At 40.7% G+C, this 20,799-nt stretch overlaps 3 protein-coding genes across 3 annotated transcripts; all 3 read right to left on the bottom strand.

The window, feature by feature from the left end:
* Positions 1-2,064: 2,064 nt before the first annotated feature.
* LOC134066543 (olfactory receptor 14J1-like) lies at positions 2,065-4,860 on the bottom strand. The gene is made up of 2 exons (XM_062521908.1): positions 4,307-4,860; positions 2,065-2,119 (listed from the first exon to the last, which is right to left on the bottom strand). The coding sequence occupies exons 1-2, from the start codon at positions 4,858-4,860 to the stop codon at positions 2,065-2,067; spliced, it is 609 nt and encodes a 202-aa protein (XP_062377892.1).
* A 2,748-nt stretch (positions 4,861-7,608) lies between these two features.
* On the bottom strand, positions 7,609-13,416 carry LOC134066542 (olfactory receptor-like protein DTMT). Its single transcript, XM_062521907.1, has 2 exons — positions 13,375-13,416; positions 7,609-8,499 (listed from the first exon to the last, which is right to left on the bottom strand). Exons 1-2 carry the CDS (start codon positions 13,414-13,416, stop codon positions 7,609-7,611), a joined length of 933 nt encoding a protein of 310 aa, XP_062377891.1.
* A 4,048-nt stretch (positions 13,417-17,464) lies between these two features.
* On the bottom strand, positions 17,465-20,683 carry LOC134066541 (uncharacterized). The gene is made up of 12 exons (XM_062521906.1): positions 20,362-20,683; positions 20,062-20,137; positions 19,786-19,941; positions 19,549-19,666; positions 19,330-19,380; positions 19,162-19,239; positions 19,013-19,069; positions 18,777-18,836; positions 18,604-18,656; positions 18,372-18,501; positions 17,718-18,208; positions 17,465-17,567 (listed from the first exon to the last, which is right to left on the bottom strand). The coding sequence occupies exons 1-12, from the start codon at positions 20,528-20,530 to the stop codon at positions 17,465-17,467; spliced, it is 1,542 nt and encodes a 513-aa protein (XP_062377890.1). The 5' UTR covers positions 20,531-20,683.
* Positions 20,684-20,799: the final 116 nt, after the last annotated feature.

Here is a 20,799-nt window from a genome sequence, read left to right as displayed (position 1 = left end):
ATAAAGCATGCCAAACTCTTAGTATGGTGAAGGGTATAGTGTTGATGTGGGGTTATTTTGATTCCAAAGGCCAAGGGGACTTTATCAGGGTGCATAGTGTCCTGTATCCATGAAATAACTGGCCTTTAAAAATAAAAATAAAAATCCTCTATGGGAATTTAACATGGGCGTTCCAATACTTATAACATTTATTTATTTACAATACATTATTCATTCACAAAGAAAATTGATGTCCTTAAAGGTTGAATATTTCCTCATTGTTTCATTTAAGGCATTAAGATCAATTTCCAAAAGATGATTTTATATTTAACTTTAAGCATGTGTTCCAATACTTTTGGAGGGTACTGTACATAAGCTTGTGTAAATGTTTAATAAATGGGTAGATGACATGACGTGGCTTTTTCACCGTCACAGAAGATAAAACAATTAATTTCACATTTTCACATTCTAAAATACTATAAAAGGTTAAACATTTTCTTGCTTTACATGAATTTGTTGTTTTAATACCTGAGTTATTTATCGTTTTTTCAGAACTTTGAGCCAAACCTTGAAATTGTCCTATGGTGTGATGGTAGACAACATAATTATATAAATATTAACTTTTATAAATAGAGGAAATAATGTTTAAAAGATTTAATGAACGCTCCTGGCATAATTGTGCAAGTGTCTATTTTACGAAGTGGCAATCACTTTTCCCATACATACATTTCTAAAATGGTAGGAACTCCGTAAAGTTCGTCACAGAAAAAAATGTCCTTTGGTGTTATGCAATAACCTGATGTTAAGTTGGCCAAAATCATGGACAACTACATTTAGTTGAAAGACCCCATTCAAGGTCATGTGACTGAAGACCCCAATGAAGCCCTGGAGCAGTGAACATGGTGAGAATTTCTCTCAGAATTGCTCAAATATTCAACTATGTTTTCAGACCACTGAAGTTGTTAAGTTTTTTTGTCCTTTGGTGTGACACCCCTAAATGCCATTTTTGTATTCAAATTTGTATTTTTAACAGCAGGACTATGCAATATTATGCAAATGCATGATGTCAGTTGCTAATGACAGCTCAGTTAGTATTAGCATGGTCATTAACTGCCACAAAAGCTTAAATGTCCTTTGGTGTGACAGGAAATGTCCTTTGGTGTGACACCTATAATGACTTAAATTCAAATATTTATTGCTGTTTTAGAGATGACATACAATGTTCTGAAGTGTTACTAAAACAACTATAATATAAAGTACATAAATCTAAAACTTTAGACCCAACCAGCCCCGGAACTTCCAGTGTTGCCACCAACGAATAGAATGTCATTGTAGATAATTGTGTCGAGTCTGATTAAAAACTGCTCTAACAGCTGAAAAAACAGCCTCACCAGCTTAAGGTGGTTTGCTGGTTGACCAGCTTGTTAACCAGCTTGTTTGACCACCCTATGATGGTTAACCAGCTATAGACCAGCAAAAGTCTTGCAAAAACATACCTGCAGCTTACGATGGTAATTCTGCTGGTTTTGCTTGTCGTACCATCTCACACTGGTCATTTTAGTTGGTGTTGCTGGTCTACATTGCTGGTTTTTACTGGTCATGCCAGCTTATGTTGGTCATTCTAGCAAACCAGCATGGCCATCTTACACCTACAATGTCAAGCTTGGCAGGCTGGTCACCAGCATGACCATCTCACACCAGCTGTATCCCACACGACAGGCTGGTCACACCAGCATGACCAGCTTCTTTAGATGGTCACGCCAGCATGTCCACCTGGTGGCCTAACCAGTTATACCAGCAAAGAGGAAAACCAGCAAAAAACAGCTAAAACCAGCTACCAACATAAATTGGTTTCTTGCTATTTTTTCAGTAGGGATGTTTTAGATAGAATGGACTTCATGAATGTAGCGCAATATTTTAGAATGGAATTTCCCTATTGAGGATTATGGTCCCTCTTTTGGCGATCAAATACGGATGTTCAGAAGTAGAGTTCTCAACGGGCCTGAAAATTACAACCCGACCCGACCCGGCCCGTGGCTTTCAAAGCCCGAGCCCGATGTAGCCCGACACATAAATATGAATTATCTACCCGAACCCGGCCCGCGGCCCGAAGCCGGCGGTCGAGTTTCCCCATGTTATCCTATGGAGACGGACGGTCGTTAAGGGCACAATTATGTGCAGTGGCCAACTTAAGTAGCCTAACCCACGTAAAAACCTAGTGAAACGATATTTTCCACAATAGAAGCATGATATAAATGGGGAAACTTACTGTTCTTGCTATAAAAAAGGCAGAATCATCCACAGAGCCTGATATTTCAATAACCGCTTCATACACGCTTCACTATGATGGCAATGAGTTGTTAGCTTTTCACGAAGACGTACCTATAGCCCAGCAACAATCTACTGCCATTTTATTTTGTTCAAGGAGACGGCTTCTTAGAACTTGCACAGGAACTAATAAATGTTGGTGCGGTGCAACAGAACAGAACACATGCAGAGTTGCTGCAAGCTCTGTCCTTCCATCTCCCAACACAACGTCACGTCTGTCCCCGCTCCATGATTGCATGCACGTTTCATGCAGCAGCCAGACTTTCTTTACGGTAGCCTACAGATAGGCTACATAGATAGACTTTATTGATCCATAAGGGGAAATTCATGATGATTCGCGGTAAACAACAGCGATGATTAATATTTTTTTTTTCACTGAGCTTAAGCCCGAGGACCGACCCGACCCGAGTCATCTGCTTATATTTTTTGACCCGAACCCGGCCCGAACCCTCGGGTCCCGTCGGGTTTTTCGGGCCGACCCGACCCGTTGAGAACTCTATTCAGAAGCACAACATTTATACATATTAAAGGCATGGCAGTCCACATTCACTAATTTAATGGTGTGATTTTGTCAGGTGCTGGACACAAAAGGGTTGTTCTTATGTCTCTTAATCAGTCATGGGTGTGTTTTGGGCGTAACATCCTTTAAAACAATGAAAATAATATCTATCATTTCCTTTAACAGCAAACAAAGCAACTTCACACAGCAGCACATTTGAAGGAATCTGCATGCACACAAGACTATATGGAACAGGGATTCCACTAAACCTTGCTTTACTAAAACCTGTTTGTGACTAGCAGAGTATAGCCTACATGCATCTGCACTCACCTATTATTTGAACTCATAGACAAAGTGAAACTTCACCGTGGTTTCATAGTCGACAAATTAGTTCAACACAGTTAAGTACTATTACTATTGACTGACATGGGTTATCATAAAAAAAATAGCCTGGAAAAAGCAACACTTATCCAACAAATGTCCTCCTTTATCACTGTTACAATAAACACTATATATATTCTGACTCACTTCACGCAATAACTAACTTTGTCCTTCAGTGTGACATTTTGTCCTATAGTGTGACAAACATAAAACAACAGAAAAACATCCTTAATTTCAAAACGTACTTTAAAAAAAGCCAGGTTTGGCATGAGGGGAGCTCCAATAATAGCTCCTCTTAGATAGGTACAATTTCAAACAGTTTTGTAAGGTTGGCGGAAAAAATTGTATCGACATTCATAGGAAAAAGTCAATCAAGTTCATCTATTCATGGTGAAAAGGATTGTAATTAGTACTTTTATGTGAAATGAATATAATTCTAAGAAAATAATGATTTAATAATGTGAACAATTCTGTTTCATGTATTTTTAAATGTTATTCAATATCATTTTTTAGTACTTTTTAAATGTCACACCATAGGACACATTCACAGTGCAGATGAGTTTAAACGTGGAAAAAATATGTGAGGTCATTGACAAAATGAGTGACCACTATTATTTTCAGAAACTACAGTTTCCATACTACATAAATATTTGTATTTTTTCTTTAATAATGATGTTTTCCAAAAAAAACACTTTTTCTTGACCAGATGTCAACTACCCAAATGCAGCCGCCTTCTGCTTTACCACAATTTATGACATCGTCCAAACTAATTTTGCATTGTAAGTAGAAGCTAAACTCAAAATAAGATTATGTAAAACAACTAACAATGATAGAGTATGTCATTAGGAAATCACCATCTAATTTAATTTAAGAGTGAGATATCTACCAGTTACTAAACGCAGGACATGGATAGTTATTTTTTATACATATAGTTTATAATACTCAACTCTGCACAGTATCCCATTAACTGTATGACAGTATTCTATTTTTTTTTTCTGTAAAGTAAACATGATATCAAAATCATGACGGGTATGTGTATTCATTCTTGCAGCCGCCCTTTATAATGCTATTAATGACTAAGACAATCTAAGATGACACATTTTACGTTTACAACTTTGCCTGAATATTGCTTTTCGGATCTGTGGAAGCTGAAGCCCATAAGTTATTGGATTTGATAGTGGAGGGAGAATCAAAAATTGTATAGCCAATGCATTGCGTACGCTAATTGAAAGGTTTTCTGAACCAACCCAACTGTATGATAAGTCAAACAGTGTTGTCATGATGAAGATGACTATAACCAAAATATGGGGCACACAAGTTTTGCTAAACTTTGCTCTACCCTCACTGGATGATATACAAACCCGTACAATATGAATGTATGAAATTAAAATTAAAACAAACTGTATAAGCTGACCTGTAATTAGTAACATACTCCAAATCTGGTTGGCTGTGGCTCGAGAACACCCCAACTTTAGTATTGAAGGATTATCACAGAATAGTTTATGGATGTGAGATCCACAAATGGGTATTCTGAGAGTAAGAATAAGAGATGCTACTGATGACAATAGTGGATAAGCCCAGGCCACCACAAGCAGTTTAAGCACAGCATGTGGAGTCAAAATGCTGTGGTATTGCAGTGGCCTGCAAATTGCCACATAGCGATCATAAGACATCACTGTTAAAAGAGTGATTTCACACATTGCTGAGGTATAAATCACATAAGCTTGTGTTAGGCACCAACTGTAGGTTATTGTGTGAGTATCAGATAACAAGTCCAGCAAAAATTTTGGGTAAAAACCAACTGTTCCATAAAGGCCATTCACACATAAATTAGAGAGGAAAATGTACATGGGCTCATGGAGACTTTTTTCCATGATCACTGTTAAGATCAAAGTTAAGTTGGCTGTGATGATGAGGATATAAAGGACAAATGCCAACAAGAAGTACATAGTCTTATAAACGGATCTCTGCAACCCAGAATAAACAAACAATTTAAAAGCAGACAAGTTTTCCATCATCTCAAGCATAGTTCACATGTATCTTAATAATAATAGTCTAGAGGTAGCATTTGAGCATATCCACATAGAATCACACATCAAGTAATATCATACTGCAGTGTTATATCAAAGACCATTTACAGGTACATTAATAATATAGAAACATGTCGGTGTTTGAAATGGTATCATACATCTGTAATATACACTGCATATTTTCTTTTTTGTTGTGAACTCAAGGACGAGGTAGATCATTTATACCTTAACTTCTACCCAAGGGACCGATCATATAAATAACCTAACTGATTAACTCCAAGGTAAAGAGGGCGTCAAATTGCACGCGACATGCACAATTGCACACTCGCCGCTAGGTTGGTGTTGGTTGTGTAATGTCCTGAGGATTTTTTAGTAGTGCTTTCCGCCGGGCTCAGCACAAAATACCTATGATTTGCAGCGCACTCCAGTCAAAGTTCAAGATGGTTGAATTTCGATCACGGCATGTGCAAGAGCGGCAAAGAGGCAAAATTCCGCTTGCGCTGTGCTTTGCTCAGTGCAGCAGCAGGCCAGTTCTTGTGTGCACAAGCCATTGAAAATAATGTGTTTCATAGTGCAGCGCTACCACTTGTGCATGCAATGTGAACCCCGCTTAAAAGTGTTTTTAAACTATACTCCCAGTGAATCAGTCTGAGTAACATTTTGATTTTAACAACTTGGTTCCTCATCCTAGGCCCCACGGTTCTCGAGATACTCACAAAAAACTGTGTTACATGTCATCCTTGGGGAGCAACAGGCCCACCAACTGTCATGTAGCCCTGTTTTTCTGTGTCACAGGAATTGCTGATGCAAATTTATTAAAACAAAAATAAACTAAACTAAATGGCCGCAGCTTTGTTAGTGCGGCGGTCATAACTAGATGTACCGCAAAGCGATACACGATATGACCGCCGCTCAGTCCTGCACATTGTCTCCGCAAATATCAATCACGCTTTTGTTTCCATCGCCTACTCCATCCCCTATTGCAACTTTTATGTAGCCTATGTAATGAGTGTGTGCATGTGTGCACTTGCTTTTGTGTATGAGTGCTTCTCTGTCTATGAGTGTGAGTGTGTGTGTGTGTGTGTGTGTGTGTGTGTGTGCTTGTGTGTGTGTGTGTTTTATGTGTCTCTATGTGTATATGTTCACTGTGTTCTCTGCCGTCACTGTCACTCCAATATCAGATCACGCACACACACTCAGGCACACACTCACACACACACACACACACACACACATTCGTGCGAGTGCACACACACATACGCAGGCACACACTCGCACACATACACGCACACACACACACACACACACACACACACACACACACACACACACACACACACACAATGACATTTCAGGAAAGAAAGTGCCTTGGTCATATTCTTAGTAAGGGTCTGAGTGATGGCAGGGATCGTCAGTGTAGTAAGTTCTACACTCAGGCCGATATGCTTCTTCGAAAGTTCAGTATGTGTCAGTATGAAGTGTTTCTTATTCATAGCATTAGCAAGCATAGCATAGCAAGCATAGTACACCAGGTTAATTTATTGCTTTAGTGCAGTTTATAACCTGTCCAGGTGTCCAATAATACTTTTGCATTATTTGTGTATGTATTCATCTGATTATTTTATTTAAAGTGATCTACAGATACCAGTTGCAGGGACCAGTCCCCCTGGAGCAACTTGATTTGCTTGATTAAGAAAAGGAAATGTGTTGGGGTCAGTGTGTCAACTCTTTAATGAAGCTGTACTGGACGACAGCTCAACGTTTTTCCCTCTTCTTATTAGATGATGATGCAATAAGACACATCTTACAAGTAGTAACACATCCAGACAGGCTGTAGAACATTTAATTTATCTGAAACTCTGTGGTCCGGTCATTAATCTAATTTACACAGGGTAAGAACATTTCAGGAAATCTGTGAAATTATACAGTTATGGTATAACAAATGACATAGCATTAAAAAACTTTTAGGAATTGCAGCCCAGGTCAGTGTGAGCATAATGCACATAATTCAATCATTATTTTGCTGTCTCTTATATTAGACCATTAGTAAATACAGACCGACTTGATCTCTGATTATTGACAATACATGCTCTTGTAAATATTTTACGAATAGTTTATGCTTTACTACATTTAATATAACCTAGCATAACCTACATTGTCCAATATTAATTTTGCGTTGTGAGTAGAAACTGACTCAATCAAAACATGATTAAGTAAAATAACTAGGTTTATGAGTTGGTGTCAGTATGTCAACACAATGAATAAAGCTTTTTATGGGTACATCTCAATCTAATTTCATTCATCAACAAGATATTCGTCAATTATCTGGTTGGCAATTACATTTTTCAACATTGCCCAACCAGTATTGATAATGTTCTATGACTAAAAGAGTCATCTCCTGAGGTAACACAGAATTTTGTGTTTACAACATTGTCTGCACACTACTTTTCGGATCTGTGGAAGCTGAAGCCCATAAATGATTGGATTCAACAGTGGCGGAAAAATCAAAAACTGTACAGCAAGTGCATTACGCACACTGACTGAAAGGTTTTCTGACCCCTCCCAGCCATACAATATATCCGACACTGCTGTAATGATAAAGATGGCCAAAACCAAAAGATGGGGCAAACAAGTTTTAGTAAACTTTGTTCTGCCCTCATTTGATGACATACAAACCCGGACAATAAGAGCATACGAAATAAGAATTAAAAGAAACTTTATAAGTATACCTACAATTAGGATCATACCCCATATCTGGTTGGCTATGGTTTGAAAGCATGCCAACTTCAGTATTGAAGTATTATCACAGAATAGTTTTTGGATGTGAGTTCCACAAATGGGTATTCTGAGAGTAAGAATAAGAGCTATTGCTGTTGCCAAAAGCGGATAAGCCCAGGCCACCACAAGCAGTTTAAGCACAGCATGTGGAGTCAAAATGCTGTGGTATTGCAGTGGCCTGCAAATTGCCACATAGCGATCATAAGACATGACTGTAATATGTGTGAGTTCACAAAAGACAGAGGTATAAATCACATAACCTTGTATAAAGCACCAACTGTAGGTTATTGAGTGAGTATCAGATTGCAAGTCCAGCAAAAATTTTGGGTAAAAACCAACTGTTCCATAAAGGCCATTCACACATAAATTAGAGAGGAAAATATACATGGGCTCATGGAGACTTTTTTCCATGATCACTGTTAAAATCAAAGTTAAGTTGGCTGTGATGATGAGGATATAAAGGACAAATGTCAGCAAGAAGTACACAGGGTTATAAACTGATCCCTGAATTCCGGAATAGATAAAGAATTTAAAAGTAGACACATTTTCCATCACCTTAGGCTTCAGTTGTAACATAATGAGGTAGCATTTAGATATATCCACATACAATCTCACTCAATAACAGCTCATATTTCACTATTATACCTCAAAGCATTTACAATGATCAGCCATAACTTTATGACAGCCTGCTTGATATTGTATTAGGTCCCCCTTTTGCCACAGAAACAGCCCTAACCTGTCAATGCATGGACTCCACTAGATCTCTGAAGGTGTGCTGTGATATCTGGTACCAAGACGATAGCAGCAGATCCTTTAAGTCTTGCAAGTTGTGAGGTGGGGCCTCCATTAAGATCTGGGGAATATGGTGGCCAAATCATACCTCGTTACATCTATGACATGGCAGCCGTGGCCTACTGGTTAGGGCTTCGGGCTTGTAACCGAAGGTTGTTGGTTTGATGCCTGACCAGTAGGAAAAATGTGGGTGGGGGAAGTAGATGAGCACTGCTCTCCCATGCCCACATCCATAGCTGAAGTGCCCTTGAGCAAGGCAAGTGGCACCTAGCCCTGCACCTCACTGCTCCGGGGTAGTGTACTGCACATTTTCAAAGTAGTGTTTTATGGAAACGTGATGGGCTTGACGAAAACTGTGTAGCTCCCAAAAGTGTCAAAAGAAATATTTTCTAAGCACATACAGTGGGGAAAATAGGTATTAAAGAGGAACTATGCAGGTTTTGGGGGGGGGGGGGGCTGTTGGGCAGGCAGCTCACTGCTCTGGATTAGTGTGTGCTTCACCTCAATGTGTATTCACTGCATGCTGTGTGTGTTCACTAATTCACAAATTGTAATAAATGCAGAGACCGAATTTCCCTCACAGGATCAAAAAAGTATACTTGCTGTTTTCTCGTTTTACGCTTGCAAGTTTCTCTGCAGAGCTTCCCCTACAGCTTTAGCGTGTACATTTTACAACACTCCTCAATTTGTCAGTCTGCCGTCATGAGCATGGCTCGTGGCATAAACTTGCAAACTTGCAAACAAATCATTGGAACTGGATACAGTGAAGTTTGAAGGTCAACGCATCATGCCATGGAGCTGTTTTTCATCTCATGGTACTGGAAGACCTCATACGTTTGAAAGAACGATTAATGGAGCCATCCATTAGGATGATGAGGATGATGGGTGTACCTTCCAGCAGGACATCAATCCAAAGCAAACAGCAACGGTTGGAAACTCTCAATTGGTGTCAGGGAAAGAAAGTTAAGGCCCTGACTTATACCCAATTGAACATTTGTGGAAAGATCTGTTTAGAAGAATGAGCCTAAATCACACCTAAATACTGCAACTGATTAGTTTCTTCATACAGGAAAATGTCTTGAAGCTGTCAAGCTTACAAACAAAGTAGTTAAAGAGAAACTATGCAATAATCATTTTCAATTTAAAAATATTTCTTAATTCTTTACATTGATTGAAACACCAGCAACTTGGATTGGCTTGATCACCACTTCTTAGGTACCATTCGGTCAGGCTGCACCCACAATAGCTCAACAGAGTTGAGAGACAGTGACAGTGCTGGCTACTCCATTGTAGAGTACCAGCTGACTAGCTTTTGGAGTTTGGAGTTGTGTGTTGAGTCATTGACCCCCAATTCACTTCTGTCCACAGGGCTTAACATGGCATTGCAGAATGGGGTGGTAGCCTCTGTTAGCTCCATAATTCTAGGCCAGCATCCCGGGGTCTCCTCTTCCCTGATTACATTCATAATGATGTACTGACTGATTAGTGACAGGTCACTAGTGCAAGTGCTGCATGAATAGGCTACTGCAAAGGACGAGGGGTAGGTAGGTAAGAAGGTAAGGCAGGTAGGTATGTAGGTAGGTAGGTAGGCAGGTAATGAAATAAATATAGGCTACAAAGAGGAATGCATTGACACAGTATCTTTGCTAAATGTACATTCATTTGTATAATGACACATTTGCATAGACACAGTGAGTATTTTTCTTTCATTTGAATTATAAAATAATTTGAGGCCTGGTTGTTGTTTGTGGCATTATTGTTTCCCTGACACTCCCATTGTTTTTAGGTTTCTTCTAAACACGCCATAAGCCACTTTTAGCTTTAAGATTCTTTGTGAATATGGGCCCAAGGTGTCATGGAAGAAGGCATCAATTATTATATTTAGATTTTTGTCTCAAGCTGAATCGATATCAGAATAAAGAATTTCAGTAGTAGATTTGAGAATATTTTTGTTTTTATTTTGATTGGTACCCAGGAAGTTAAGAGGATAAGTTCAAGACTAATGTTTATTTTTCGCCTCTAGGGTAAGTCCATGAAAGGATAAACATGTTTTTAGAGGTCACGAATCCACTGCAGACATTCCCAGGGAAGCAATTAGTTCAGCCACCCCAGACCCCCTGTGGACTGGCTAAACACATCCTGAACAGACCGGATCAACAGGTCACACACCTGCTGCTCCAGGTGGGCAGTACCAGGGGGGTTACACTCAACGTTTAATAATCTCCCAGTGGAGGCTCTAATGGAGAGGACAGAGCGAAGCCACCCCATGGCTATTGTAATGATGCAATTCTCATCATGGCAGGCAGTTATTATTCTAATGGTATGTTTGCATTTCACATGTATTACTATAGCAGACATGTCTACAGTACAAATCAAGTTATAGTACAGTGCAGGTATGCATTTGTTTCGGATCTGTGCTCCCGACGAATTGAATGCGTGACCTTTGTGCACCTTTGTGAAATCTTGCTCCTTGATCTACCAGGTGACCCACAGGAGAATTGTTTTCTGGTGTGGACCTAATTAACGAATGTGTCATCATCACTAATTAGTTGCAAATGGGCCATGGCATGATTTGGCTTTTGTTTGCATTTTTGTGATCATGTTCAAGTCCATGGAAACTGAGATTGCAACATTACATCTACATTATCCAATTACCCTCAATAGATTTTTTTATTAGTTACAATACCAGTCAAATGTAACTTTGGAGGTAAACTAAGAGAGAATGAGGAATTAATGCCTCATTCATTTCAATGACCCTTGCTTGGCTAGTTATTGAAAGTACATGCCATTTTCTCAGATGTGACATGAAACTGACACACTTTCATGTGAGATTACAGGTTTTCTTACAAACATAACATTGCTGAAAGCACTACATGTCTAGTATGAAGGAGAGTGAATGAACACAAAAAGTGTGTTTTTGGCCTGCAATGGGATGTTGCAATAGGGCTCGGGCACACGCCTTGCATTCTAGGAATATAGCCGCTATGTTGGTAGTGCACCGAACGTAATATCCATTCATTCAGATGCAGAAGACAAGAAGCAGAAATATAGTATTAGCGATTCTTTTCCTCTTGCGATCGTGGGTTGCGCTGTTACACCCAAGGCCGTAACCAGGATTTTTTAAATACCGAGGTCAGGGCCATCGCTAGAAATTTTGGGCACTCCGAAATGCCAGGGGGGTTTTTCCGAGCCCACACTTTTCCACAATATTCTTTTTGTAGAGCCTCAAGAGCCTTTTCCCAAACTGACTTTGGTTATTTAAACTGGACCCTACTCCATCTGTGATTAAGAATGCTCTGCATCTCCTCATCAGTGTAGGGAATGCTGCATATAAACTGCAGGGTCATAGCTAGGGTAAGGTTGCCAACTATGAGAAAATAACATAAGGAATATTCAATGTGAAATGGAGTGCGGGCGTGGAGCTTAACTTCTTTAAGTTGAGGCCTGGTTATGGCAGACTTTGGGGTCATTGGGCCCACCTACACGTACCTACACCCCATCAAATCATCATTATGATGATCATTATCATAATTATATTGTGCTATATTGTTAGACATGCACTTTCACTTCAAAGCAGTCAATGTTTGAAGTGCCAAAATTGTTCACAAAAAGTTTGTGAAAACTATGCACATGTTAACATATCATATGCACATCAGAGGCCTGCTTTACTAATGTAAGATATAAGTACAATTAATTGCTTTTGCATGGTTGCATGGGAGACACTTCTGAAAACAACAGCAATGGGTGCTAAATGTTTTGGGATGTTTCCCTCATACAAGCATATCATACTCTGATAGGCGAATGGAGAAAAAATGGATATGGTTTATAATGAAATTTCATTTGAATGCCTGAATGTAAGGATTCAGGAAACACAATACCAACTTTTGTCTATGGTAAACGGCCGTGCAGATAGGCGAAATCTGGAGATCTTTAAATGAAAGATTAAATCTTCTGACCATGTTCAAATTTGACTAAACAATACTCAATCCTTGATAAAGTATATATCTATGCTAAACAAGTATTGTACAGTCTCTGCTCTGTTTTTATGGGAGTTGCGAGAATGCACGTTGTTCTATTAAATGTCGTTAAATAATTATAGCCTTCCAACAGGTTGACGCGGAGCTTTGCCACCAAAACGTTATAGTTTCAGTTTATGTCACGCAAACGCGTAGGCCTACACGCATGCATTCAATGAACGTTCATACCACCACTTAATTGTATGGCTCTATGTTTAATCACATCCAATTAGCAAGCATTTCCTCCTGATCGCTGCAACGTTTGCTTTCTTTTTCTGTCGGTCTGCGGTTGTTTGCGCAGCAAATTATCAGGTGAATCACCGGGCCTAATTTCACTCTCGCTGACCAGCAGTCTCCACGTTGCGCGGCCCATAGTTTGAGAAACGCTGTTCAAGTGTCATTACTAGGGTGTATAGCCTATGATTAGGTTTTTTTGTGTGTTTTTCATTGTAGCGTGTGTGCATTGAGCAGTTTCTTAAAATACGGCACAAAGATCGTTCTGTATCAGTTCAATACGGAAGAAGACTTTAACGTATAACACTTATAAAACGAAACTTGAAGAAAAAAATACCGAGGACATGACCTCGGTGTCCTCAATGGTAGTTACGGCCATGGTTACACCCCACTACACAGCAACATACGACCAAGAAGGCAAAAACTAAGTAACAGGAACACACTAATAGGTGGGAGTAAATCGATAGTAATCCATAGTAAACTAAGGAGTGAGGCTGCCAATATGGCTGTGCCCGTGTAACCTGCGTTGTGTGGAACCACTGCGGTCCAGCCCTGCACACGCCTGGACTCGAACCCGCGAGACAGCAGCACCACGGATCGGGAGTCGAGCGCGCTAACAATCCAGCTAAAAGCCCAGGCTACTAGCTTTCATGCCAGCAGCGCTCTTGAAGCGTCGGGGAGTGAGGTTTACTAACGTTACACAGCATAGCTAACCAGCTAGCACCCGTTACACACCCCCCTAAACCTCACTCCCGATCCGGGTCACGGCACCAATGTAACCTGCGTTGTGTGGAACCACCGCGGTCCAGCCCTGCACACGCCCGGACTCGAACCCGCGAGACAGCAGCACCACGGATCGGGAGTCGAGCGCGCTAACAATCCAGCTAAAAGCCCAGGCTACTAGCTTTCATGCCAGCAGCGCTCTTGAAGCGTCGGGGAGTGAGGTTTACTAACGTTACACAGCATAGCTAACCAGCTAGCACCCGTTACACACCCCCCTAAACCTCACTCCCGATCCGGGTCACGGCACCAATGTAACCTGCGTTGTGTGGAACCACCGCGGTCCAGCCCTGCACACGCCCGGACTCGAACCCGCGAGACAGCAGCACCACGGATCGGGAGTCGAGTGCGCTAACAATCCAGCTAAAAGCCCAGGCTACTAGCTTTCATGCCAGCAGCGCTCTTGAAGCGTCGGGGAGTGAGGTTTACTAACGTTACACAGCATAGCTAACCAGCTAGCACCCGTTACACCCGCAAAGTTTTCACGTCATGATCCCGAGCCCTATTCTATCGTGTATAGGGCTCGGGATTGTGACGTGAAAACTTCGCGGGCAGCCATATTGGCAGCCTCACTCCTTAGTTTACTATGGATTCACTCCCGCTTGTTGGTGTGTTCCTGTTACTTAGTTTTTGCCTTGGTCGTATGTTGCTCCGACTTTTCCCAGACTTGTGATCAGAATATTGAGATTCAGGAAGTGCACAACGAGCAACATGTAGGTTGCACATACACACACACACACACACACACACACACACACACACAATACACCCCCTCTCGCACCAATCTCAAGTGTCTTGAACTTTAATCGTCAGTTTCTTTAGAACTTTTATCATCGGAACAGATTAGATTAGATTACATTCAACTGAATTGTCATTGTGCAGAGTAGAGTACATGGGGCTGGCTGGCTTTGTGGTTGTCCTGCAACATTGCTGTAAAGTTACCATGCCCCCTAAAGAAGCACAAGGGAAAAGAATCATATTTATGGCCCTAGGTGACAATATAGAATAGAATAGAATAGAATATATACTTTTTTGATCCCGTGAGGGAAATTTGTTTCTCTGCATTTAACCCTATTTAACCGAATTAGTGAACACACACAGCACACACACAGTGAGGTGAATTACACACTAACCCAGAGCAGTGAGCTGCTTGCCCAACCAGCGGCGCTCGGGGAGCAGTGAGGGGTTAGGTGCCTTGCTCAAGGGCACTTCAGTCATGGTGGACTGGTCGGGGATCGATCTGGCAACCCTCCGATTACAAGCCCGAAGCCCTAACCAGTACACCACGGCTGCCCCAAACATATACACCATTTAGTGGTTACACAGTACTCACTTAGTTTAAAAAAAAAAAAAAACCCTGAAAGGGTCAATCAGTGCATGGCGAGTAGAGGTTACTCACACACACACACTCCCCCTCACACCAACTTAAAGCAACACTCTTCAGCACTTTTCCTCTGTTACACGCAAGCCATTTGTTTATCCAGCCAATAACGATGTCCACAGACAATGTAGGGTATGTTGCATGATTTTATGCTATATTAAACTAAGTATGATGTCTTGAGACATCGAAGCAAGCAAAATGTTTAGTTTATTATGTCTCATTTCATCGAACTACAGGTACGCTACCCGATCTGGTAAAGTTACATAGTGTGGTTATAGCCGATAGAGGGCTGCAAAGTGAATGCAGAAGTGCTGTTCACCCTGTTACGAGTTGATGAACCGCTGAGATGATTTTGGAAACATTATTTTTTAAGGTATGAAAAACTCTTTAAGTGTTGCTTTAATCATCCATGCGGAACTCATGGAACCTGTTACGTGGTTGGCCTGCAACATTGCTCTAAAAGTTGCCCCAGAGCAATGCAATGAAAAAAATAATTTATGTCCCTTGGTGTCAGTATAACACCATTTAGAGGTTACACAGTTGTTCCCAGTTAGTTAAAACGACTAACAGTGTCATGATCGTTCTTGGTCAATAGCGTTACACGATACCATATCAAGCAATCTGGGCAGGCATTGACAATGTCAGAGACTGGTCTCCACTTTGTACCACCTCACAAGTCCAGCTGTGATTTTTTGAGAGCATCTCTACAGTATTTAGGCTATTAGATGTAACAGGCAGGCCAGTTGATCTGTTGACTATAGATTTATGACATGTCTCGTATAGACAGAGAACAAAATTGCTCTCAAACATCGTCCACTTAATCAACAGTCATACTGATGCTCCCTTTAAAGTGCATTATTAGTATTTTCCATTTTTCATAAAAATATGCAATATGCTATTTTGATACATAGCATGGCTACTGTATTTTGTAGTTTTTTTTTATACACTTAAAGTTAGGGCATTTGATGTTTTATTTTAAATTACATATTGATTTGTTCATTTTCATCCCTGGGTATATGAATGTGAGCAGGTTAATCAGCTTAGGGATGCACATTCATTCATGCTCCACTAGAGGGAGCCCAACAGATTTTGTTATGATTACATTAGACCTCAAGGAGTCATTCCTTTATTTTGCATCTGTCCTGTAAAACAGTTTGCCTAGACACTTGAAAAGAATAAGAAATGCAAAGTAATTCAAGTCGAGCCTAATTGTTTTCTATTTTGATCTTCTTTCGGGGCATTTTGGGCAATGATTCTTCTGCTGATGTTGTTGATTGCAGTGGGTGGAAGTACTTTACTGTTATTTCGTTTTTGGTGTTGAATGCTGTTATTTCCATCTTCATAATGTTTCTGTTTTGTGCACCCACCCATAACCCCTGGGTTGATTACAACAGCTGAGCCAGGGTTGGTCCTTAGATGAGTCAGGGTTGGTTTGTCACCTCACTGGAGTGACCAGATGCTGGCCAGGGTCACTCCGGGCTGCCATGGAGTCTGTGGTCATGGCAACACAATCATGGTGGATAGTTGGTCATGTAATTGAGTTTTGGATTGTATAATATAAATGTACAGTGCTAGGAGTTGTACCTTCCAAGCTGTTTGCAATGCTTCATTTGAGTAATATTTGTATTTGCATTTTAGAAATATAAGAGTATTGCTGCTGTTTGTCATTGAGTTCTACATACTAGACATCAATCAAATCAACATCCTCAGTTGCACATCCTCATAAAATGTCCCAATGAAAATGCTTATGGATGCTGTTGTTACTGAAGAGCGCACTCTGGTGGTGAATGGGCTGAACAGGATATATCGACTCTGAACAGGTCACATAGCCTACACTGAACAAATGAATAATATATGGTTCGCCACAGAGACATGTCTCAGGTACATGTTATATTACTCTTAGCATACAAGTCGCAAGTTTTGGCATGCAAGCAAGCATACAAGTTTTTGCTTACTCCTCAGAAAACCAAGGCCTGTGTGTGTGAACTTTGATCTCATAACTTGGCTACAGGAATAAGCTGGTTTACACCCAGTAATGGAATTGTCTGGGTTCACAGTGTGGTGTTGTGGCATGTCTGCTTCCCCTAGCCTACCCCTTGTTGTCTGCAGTAACTTGATTTAGTGACAAGCAGGGCTGTACACTAACTTTGGTTGCTCATAGCACTGTTGCTACAGAGGCTGATCATTTTGTAGTAGCACAGTCCACATATAATATTACTCTATGAGAGCATCCTTTCAAACTATCCAAAACACCCAGTCAGCTTTTTCAAGCCTTTATTTTTAGGAAAATAAGCAAGCCGAGTCCAACAGCACCAGTGACCAGCGCGGCCCTCTGGAGGTTCCAACGGGTCTGCTCCAAACAAACACCGCTTCAGTGGCAGGAGCAGGAGCAGATGTAGACACAGAGCACACAGAAAGACAAAAAATAAACGTTCTAGGTCAGAGATCATGGGCTATTCATCATTAATAATCTTAATGTTAATAATAATAATGATTTATGAGAGGGAACAATTAGGTACCTGTTATCGTCTGTTTTGTTTTCTTCCTCCAGGAGACTGATCTGTGCCTGGACAGGCCTCTCAGCACCTGCATCCACAGAGTCAGCAGCCGCTGCCTTCGCCATCTCAAGTTTGATGGACTTGTGAATGTCCCCTTGCCTGATGAGTTGCTCCATCACCTCAGGCTCCTGTGCCTGTCTCATCTCCTGCTGGACCATCTCCTCACAGCTGATGTCCACCTCCACTGTCTCATCTGCAACCTCCTCTTTCACCACCTCAACATGATTGATGACCTCATTGACCTCCTCATGGCTTGCAGCTTCTTCCATCTCTTGACCGAGGGTCATCTCCATGCTCTTGCAGGTGACTGCTTCTTCTTTCTCCTTGCATGCGTCCTCCTCCAATGCCTCTTTCAGCTCATCTGCCCAGGCCTGGACATGTGATCCCTCCATGACATCTAACTCAAACTCCACACTTTCGTCTTCTTCCACATCATCATCATCAAATTCCACCTGCAGAAGTGAAACAAAAATATTTGGTGACTTTAACAGGAGGACAAAGTTGTGCATACATTTGAATGTGGGTCTTCTTTGAGAGAGAGCAGAGAACATTACATTTATACTTTTGGTTGAGATGCATCAAAAAATGTAAACCAATGGGTAAACATGTGCCAACCTGGTACAAAGGAAGACTGGCAGAATTCTGAAAACCGGATAGTTGTCCCAGCTCATCAGCCAAAGAAAGGTGATTCTCAGTGCCAACATCAAAAGTACCATCCTGCTTCAGGAAACTTCCACGTCCAGTTCTATCAATGTGGGGGAAGGGAGGGGAGAGCATTTTTTATAGGTCTATAAATAACCTGATTTAAAACAAACAAACCAAAAAAGAGCAGGAGAGTAATACATACACCAGGGCCATTTCCAACTGGTTCTCCAGGTCCTTGATCTTTGCTTTCAGGTTCTATTATATCAAAATGAACAGCAACATTTAGTTTTGCTCATGGCATTTCGGTGATCATTGTCAGATTAAACTACGGTATTTCAATCAAAGCAAAAGGACTTTGAATAGGATGCAACATACCAGTCCAATGGAATTCATCTCTTCCAGAGAGGCTTTTTGCTGGTCGATCATAAAATCTTTCTGAGAGATTAGATTAATAATAACATCATCAAAACACAGAGAGATGAAGAGACAGAAAGCCTTCTCTGTGACAGTATGACTAATGTGAAAATATGGAGTAGGACACCACAGCACAACAGACTCAAGTTCAACATGTATACTATGTAGAATGGGTATAATAACCTAGTCATACTCACATTGATAATGATTTGGCCTTGTTCCTCAAGCTCCACCCTTGTTTGCTCCAGTTGTTTCTACTCAAAACAATACGTATTTTAACATGTATCACACATCTAATACTTCTGAAGAGCAAGCCCACAGATAATTCCCAACCAAAACACCATACCTCCAAAGTCTTGATGTGTTGGGTAAGATCTACCGTCTTCTTCTTGTTTGCATCGCACGCAAACAAAACATCAGACATCTGTCACATGAAACACATTCCCGCGTTTAAAAAAGGAATTGAACAGAAAAATAGCTTTAAACTATTTTTTTTGCTGACAATTTAGCCTACCTCATTGTTGTTGGCTTCAATGACGTTGCTCAGACCTTTATTTTCTTTTTCCTGTGGGCACGTCAGTTGAAAAGTATGAGATGAGATGCAATGATGATAAATATAAGCCTGAGCCTAACTACTATTCAGTGACACAGCTGTTAAAATTGGGGTCACTATTTTGGCCCATCTCTGGGTATACCTGCATATCATGACATGTGGCTAACAAGAGAAACTTACCAGCTTGTTATTTTGGGTTTTGAGGCTGCTGTTGGCCATCTGGCTCTCAGCTAGTGCTGCCCGCATTTCATCCATCTCTATCCTGTACTGCTCCATGGCCTTGATGGCCTTGTTCATGCTACAGGTAAAATACATTCAACATTAGGACCATATTTTACTAACAGTGATGTTTATACTGTTCTATTTGCTTGTATTTTTCTATTTGTTAACATCATACGGTGACAAACATAACATTACCTTATCATCTGGTTCTTCAGATCAGTGTTCTGAACTTCCAGTTCGGCATTTGAATCCTCGCAAGCATTGAGTGCCTTTTGCAAGTTTGCATTCATCCCCATCAGACGGCTCTTGCCTTGCAGCAGCTGCACAATGTCGCTTTTCTGCTCAGGGTTTCTAAAGATATAAGCACCTGAATTTCATTATCTTTAAAATGTGACTATGCCTGCGCTATTATTGTGTGGTCTTGAGCTGATACTCTTACAAAGCACAAGGCTGTTTTAGGAACACACTCACATGTCTAAGGAGTTCCATATTTCCTCCTCCTCTGCAGCCTGGAGGACATCCCTCTGCTCTAAGGCCTGCTTCACCCCTGAGCACAAATTATACACAGGTTTAGGCCTACATGTGCAACTCACAGTTAGTATTAGTGTTACTGAAATGCTTGTTGTCAGCCTAAGATCAAGATCTGGCCCAATGGGCCTATAGTTTGCAACTTTGCAACTTTCACTTTAATAAAGAAGTTCAATCAGTACGTATAGCCTACCTATAGAAAATATCTACTTTAGCCAATATGTGGATATAAATTATTAAAACCTTTTCCGCAGGAACCGGTTGGGTGTCCATTGAAGCTAGATGCCTGGTCAGTTTTCAGCTCCTCTGAATTTTTCAGAAGAGGTCCCAACGAGTCATTTTGGTTCGCAGCACTGTTCAGTTGCTCAGTCCGGTGCAGACCGCTCCGGTCCGAGACGCTTTTCCTCAACATGTTTTCCGAAACGTTTTCGGAAAGGATGGGTTAGTTAGCCCACAATATTTACTCCCGGTATGCAACGGGCATCAATAGTACAATGAACCAGAAGTGTTCGTTTTGAAACAAACTAAAGCATCCTCTGTAAAAGTATTCCATAATGTATCATATAGCATTGTGACATCACAAACGACAGTATTCTTATCAGTTAAAGCTATGTTATTGTCAAAGATTCTAGAACAGAGCTCTGCTCTAGAATCTTTGGTTATTGTTCCAGCTAAAGAAAG

The sequence above is a fragment of the Sardina pilchardus genome, chromosome 19 (genome assembly GCF_963854185.1).
Source record: "Sardina pilchardus chromosome 19, fSarPil1.1, whole genome shotgun sequence".
NCBI lineage: Eukaryota > Metazoa > Chordata > Actinopteri > Clupeiformes > Clupeidae > Sardina > Sardina pilchardus.
This window is presented reverse-complemented; position numbering and strand designations above follow the sequence as displayed.

Bases quoted from the DNA above. Each gene is read 5' to 3' on its own strand.
- LOC134066542 (XM_062521907.1), bottom strand. From the start codon at position 13,416: ATGGCCGTAACTACCATTGAGGACACCGAGGTCATGTCCTCG. The intron at 8,500-13,374 runs GTATTTTTTTCT...TCCGGAATTCAG, and splicing joins ACACCGAGGTCATGTCCTCG to GGATCAGTTTATAACCCTGT.
- LOC134066541 (XM_062521906.1), bottom strand. From the start codon at position 20,530: ATGTTGAGGAAAAGCGTCTCGGACCGGAGCGGTCTGCACCGGACTGAG. The intron at 19,381-19,548 runs GTAAGTTTCTCT...ACGTGCCCACAG, and splicing joins AAACCCAAAATAACAAGCTG to GAAAAAGAAAATAAAGGTCT. The intron at 18,837-19,012 runs GTGAGTATGACT...CTAATCTCTCAG, and splicing joins AAGGCCAAATCATTATCAAT to AAAGATTTTATGATCGACCA.
- LOC134066543 (XM_062521908.1), bottom strand. From the start codon at position 4,860: ATGTCTTATGATCGCTATGTGGCAATTTGCAGGCCACTGCAATACCAC. The intron at 2,120-4,306 runs GCAAAGTTGTAA...CCGTCTCCATAG, and splicing joins ATCCGAAAAGCAATATTCAG to GATAACATGGGGAAACTCGA.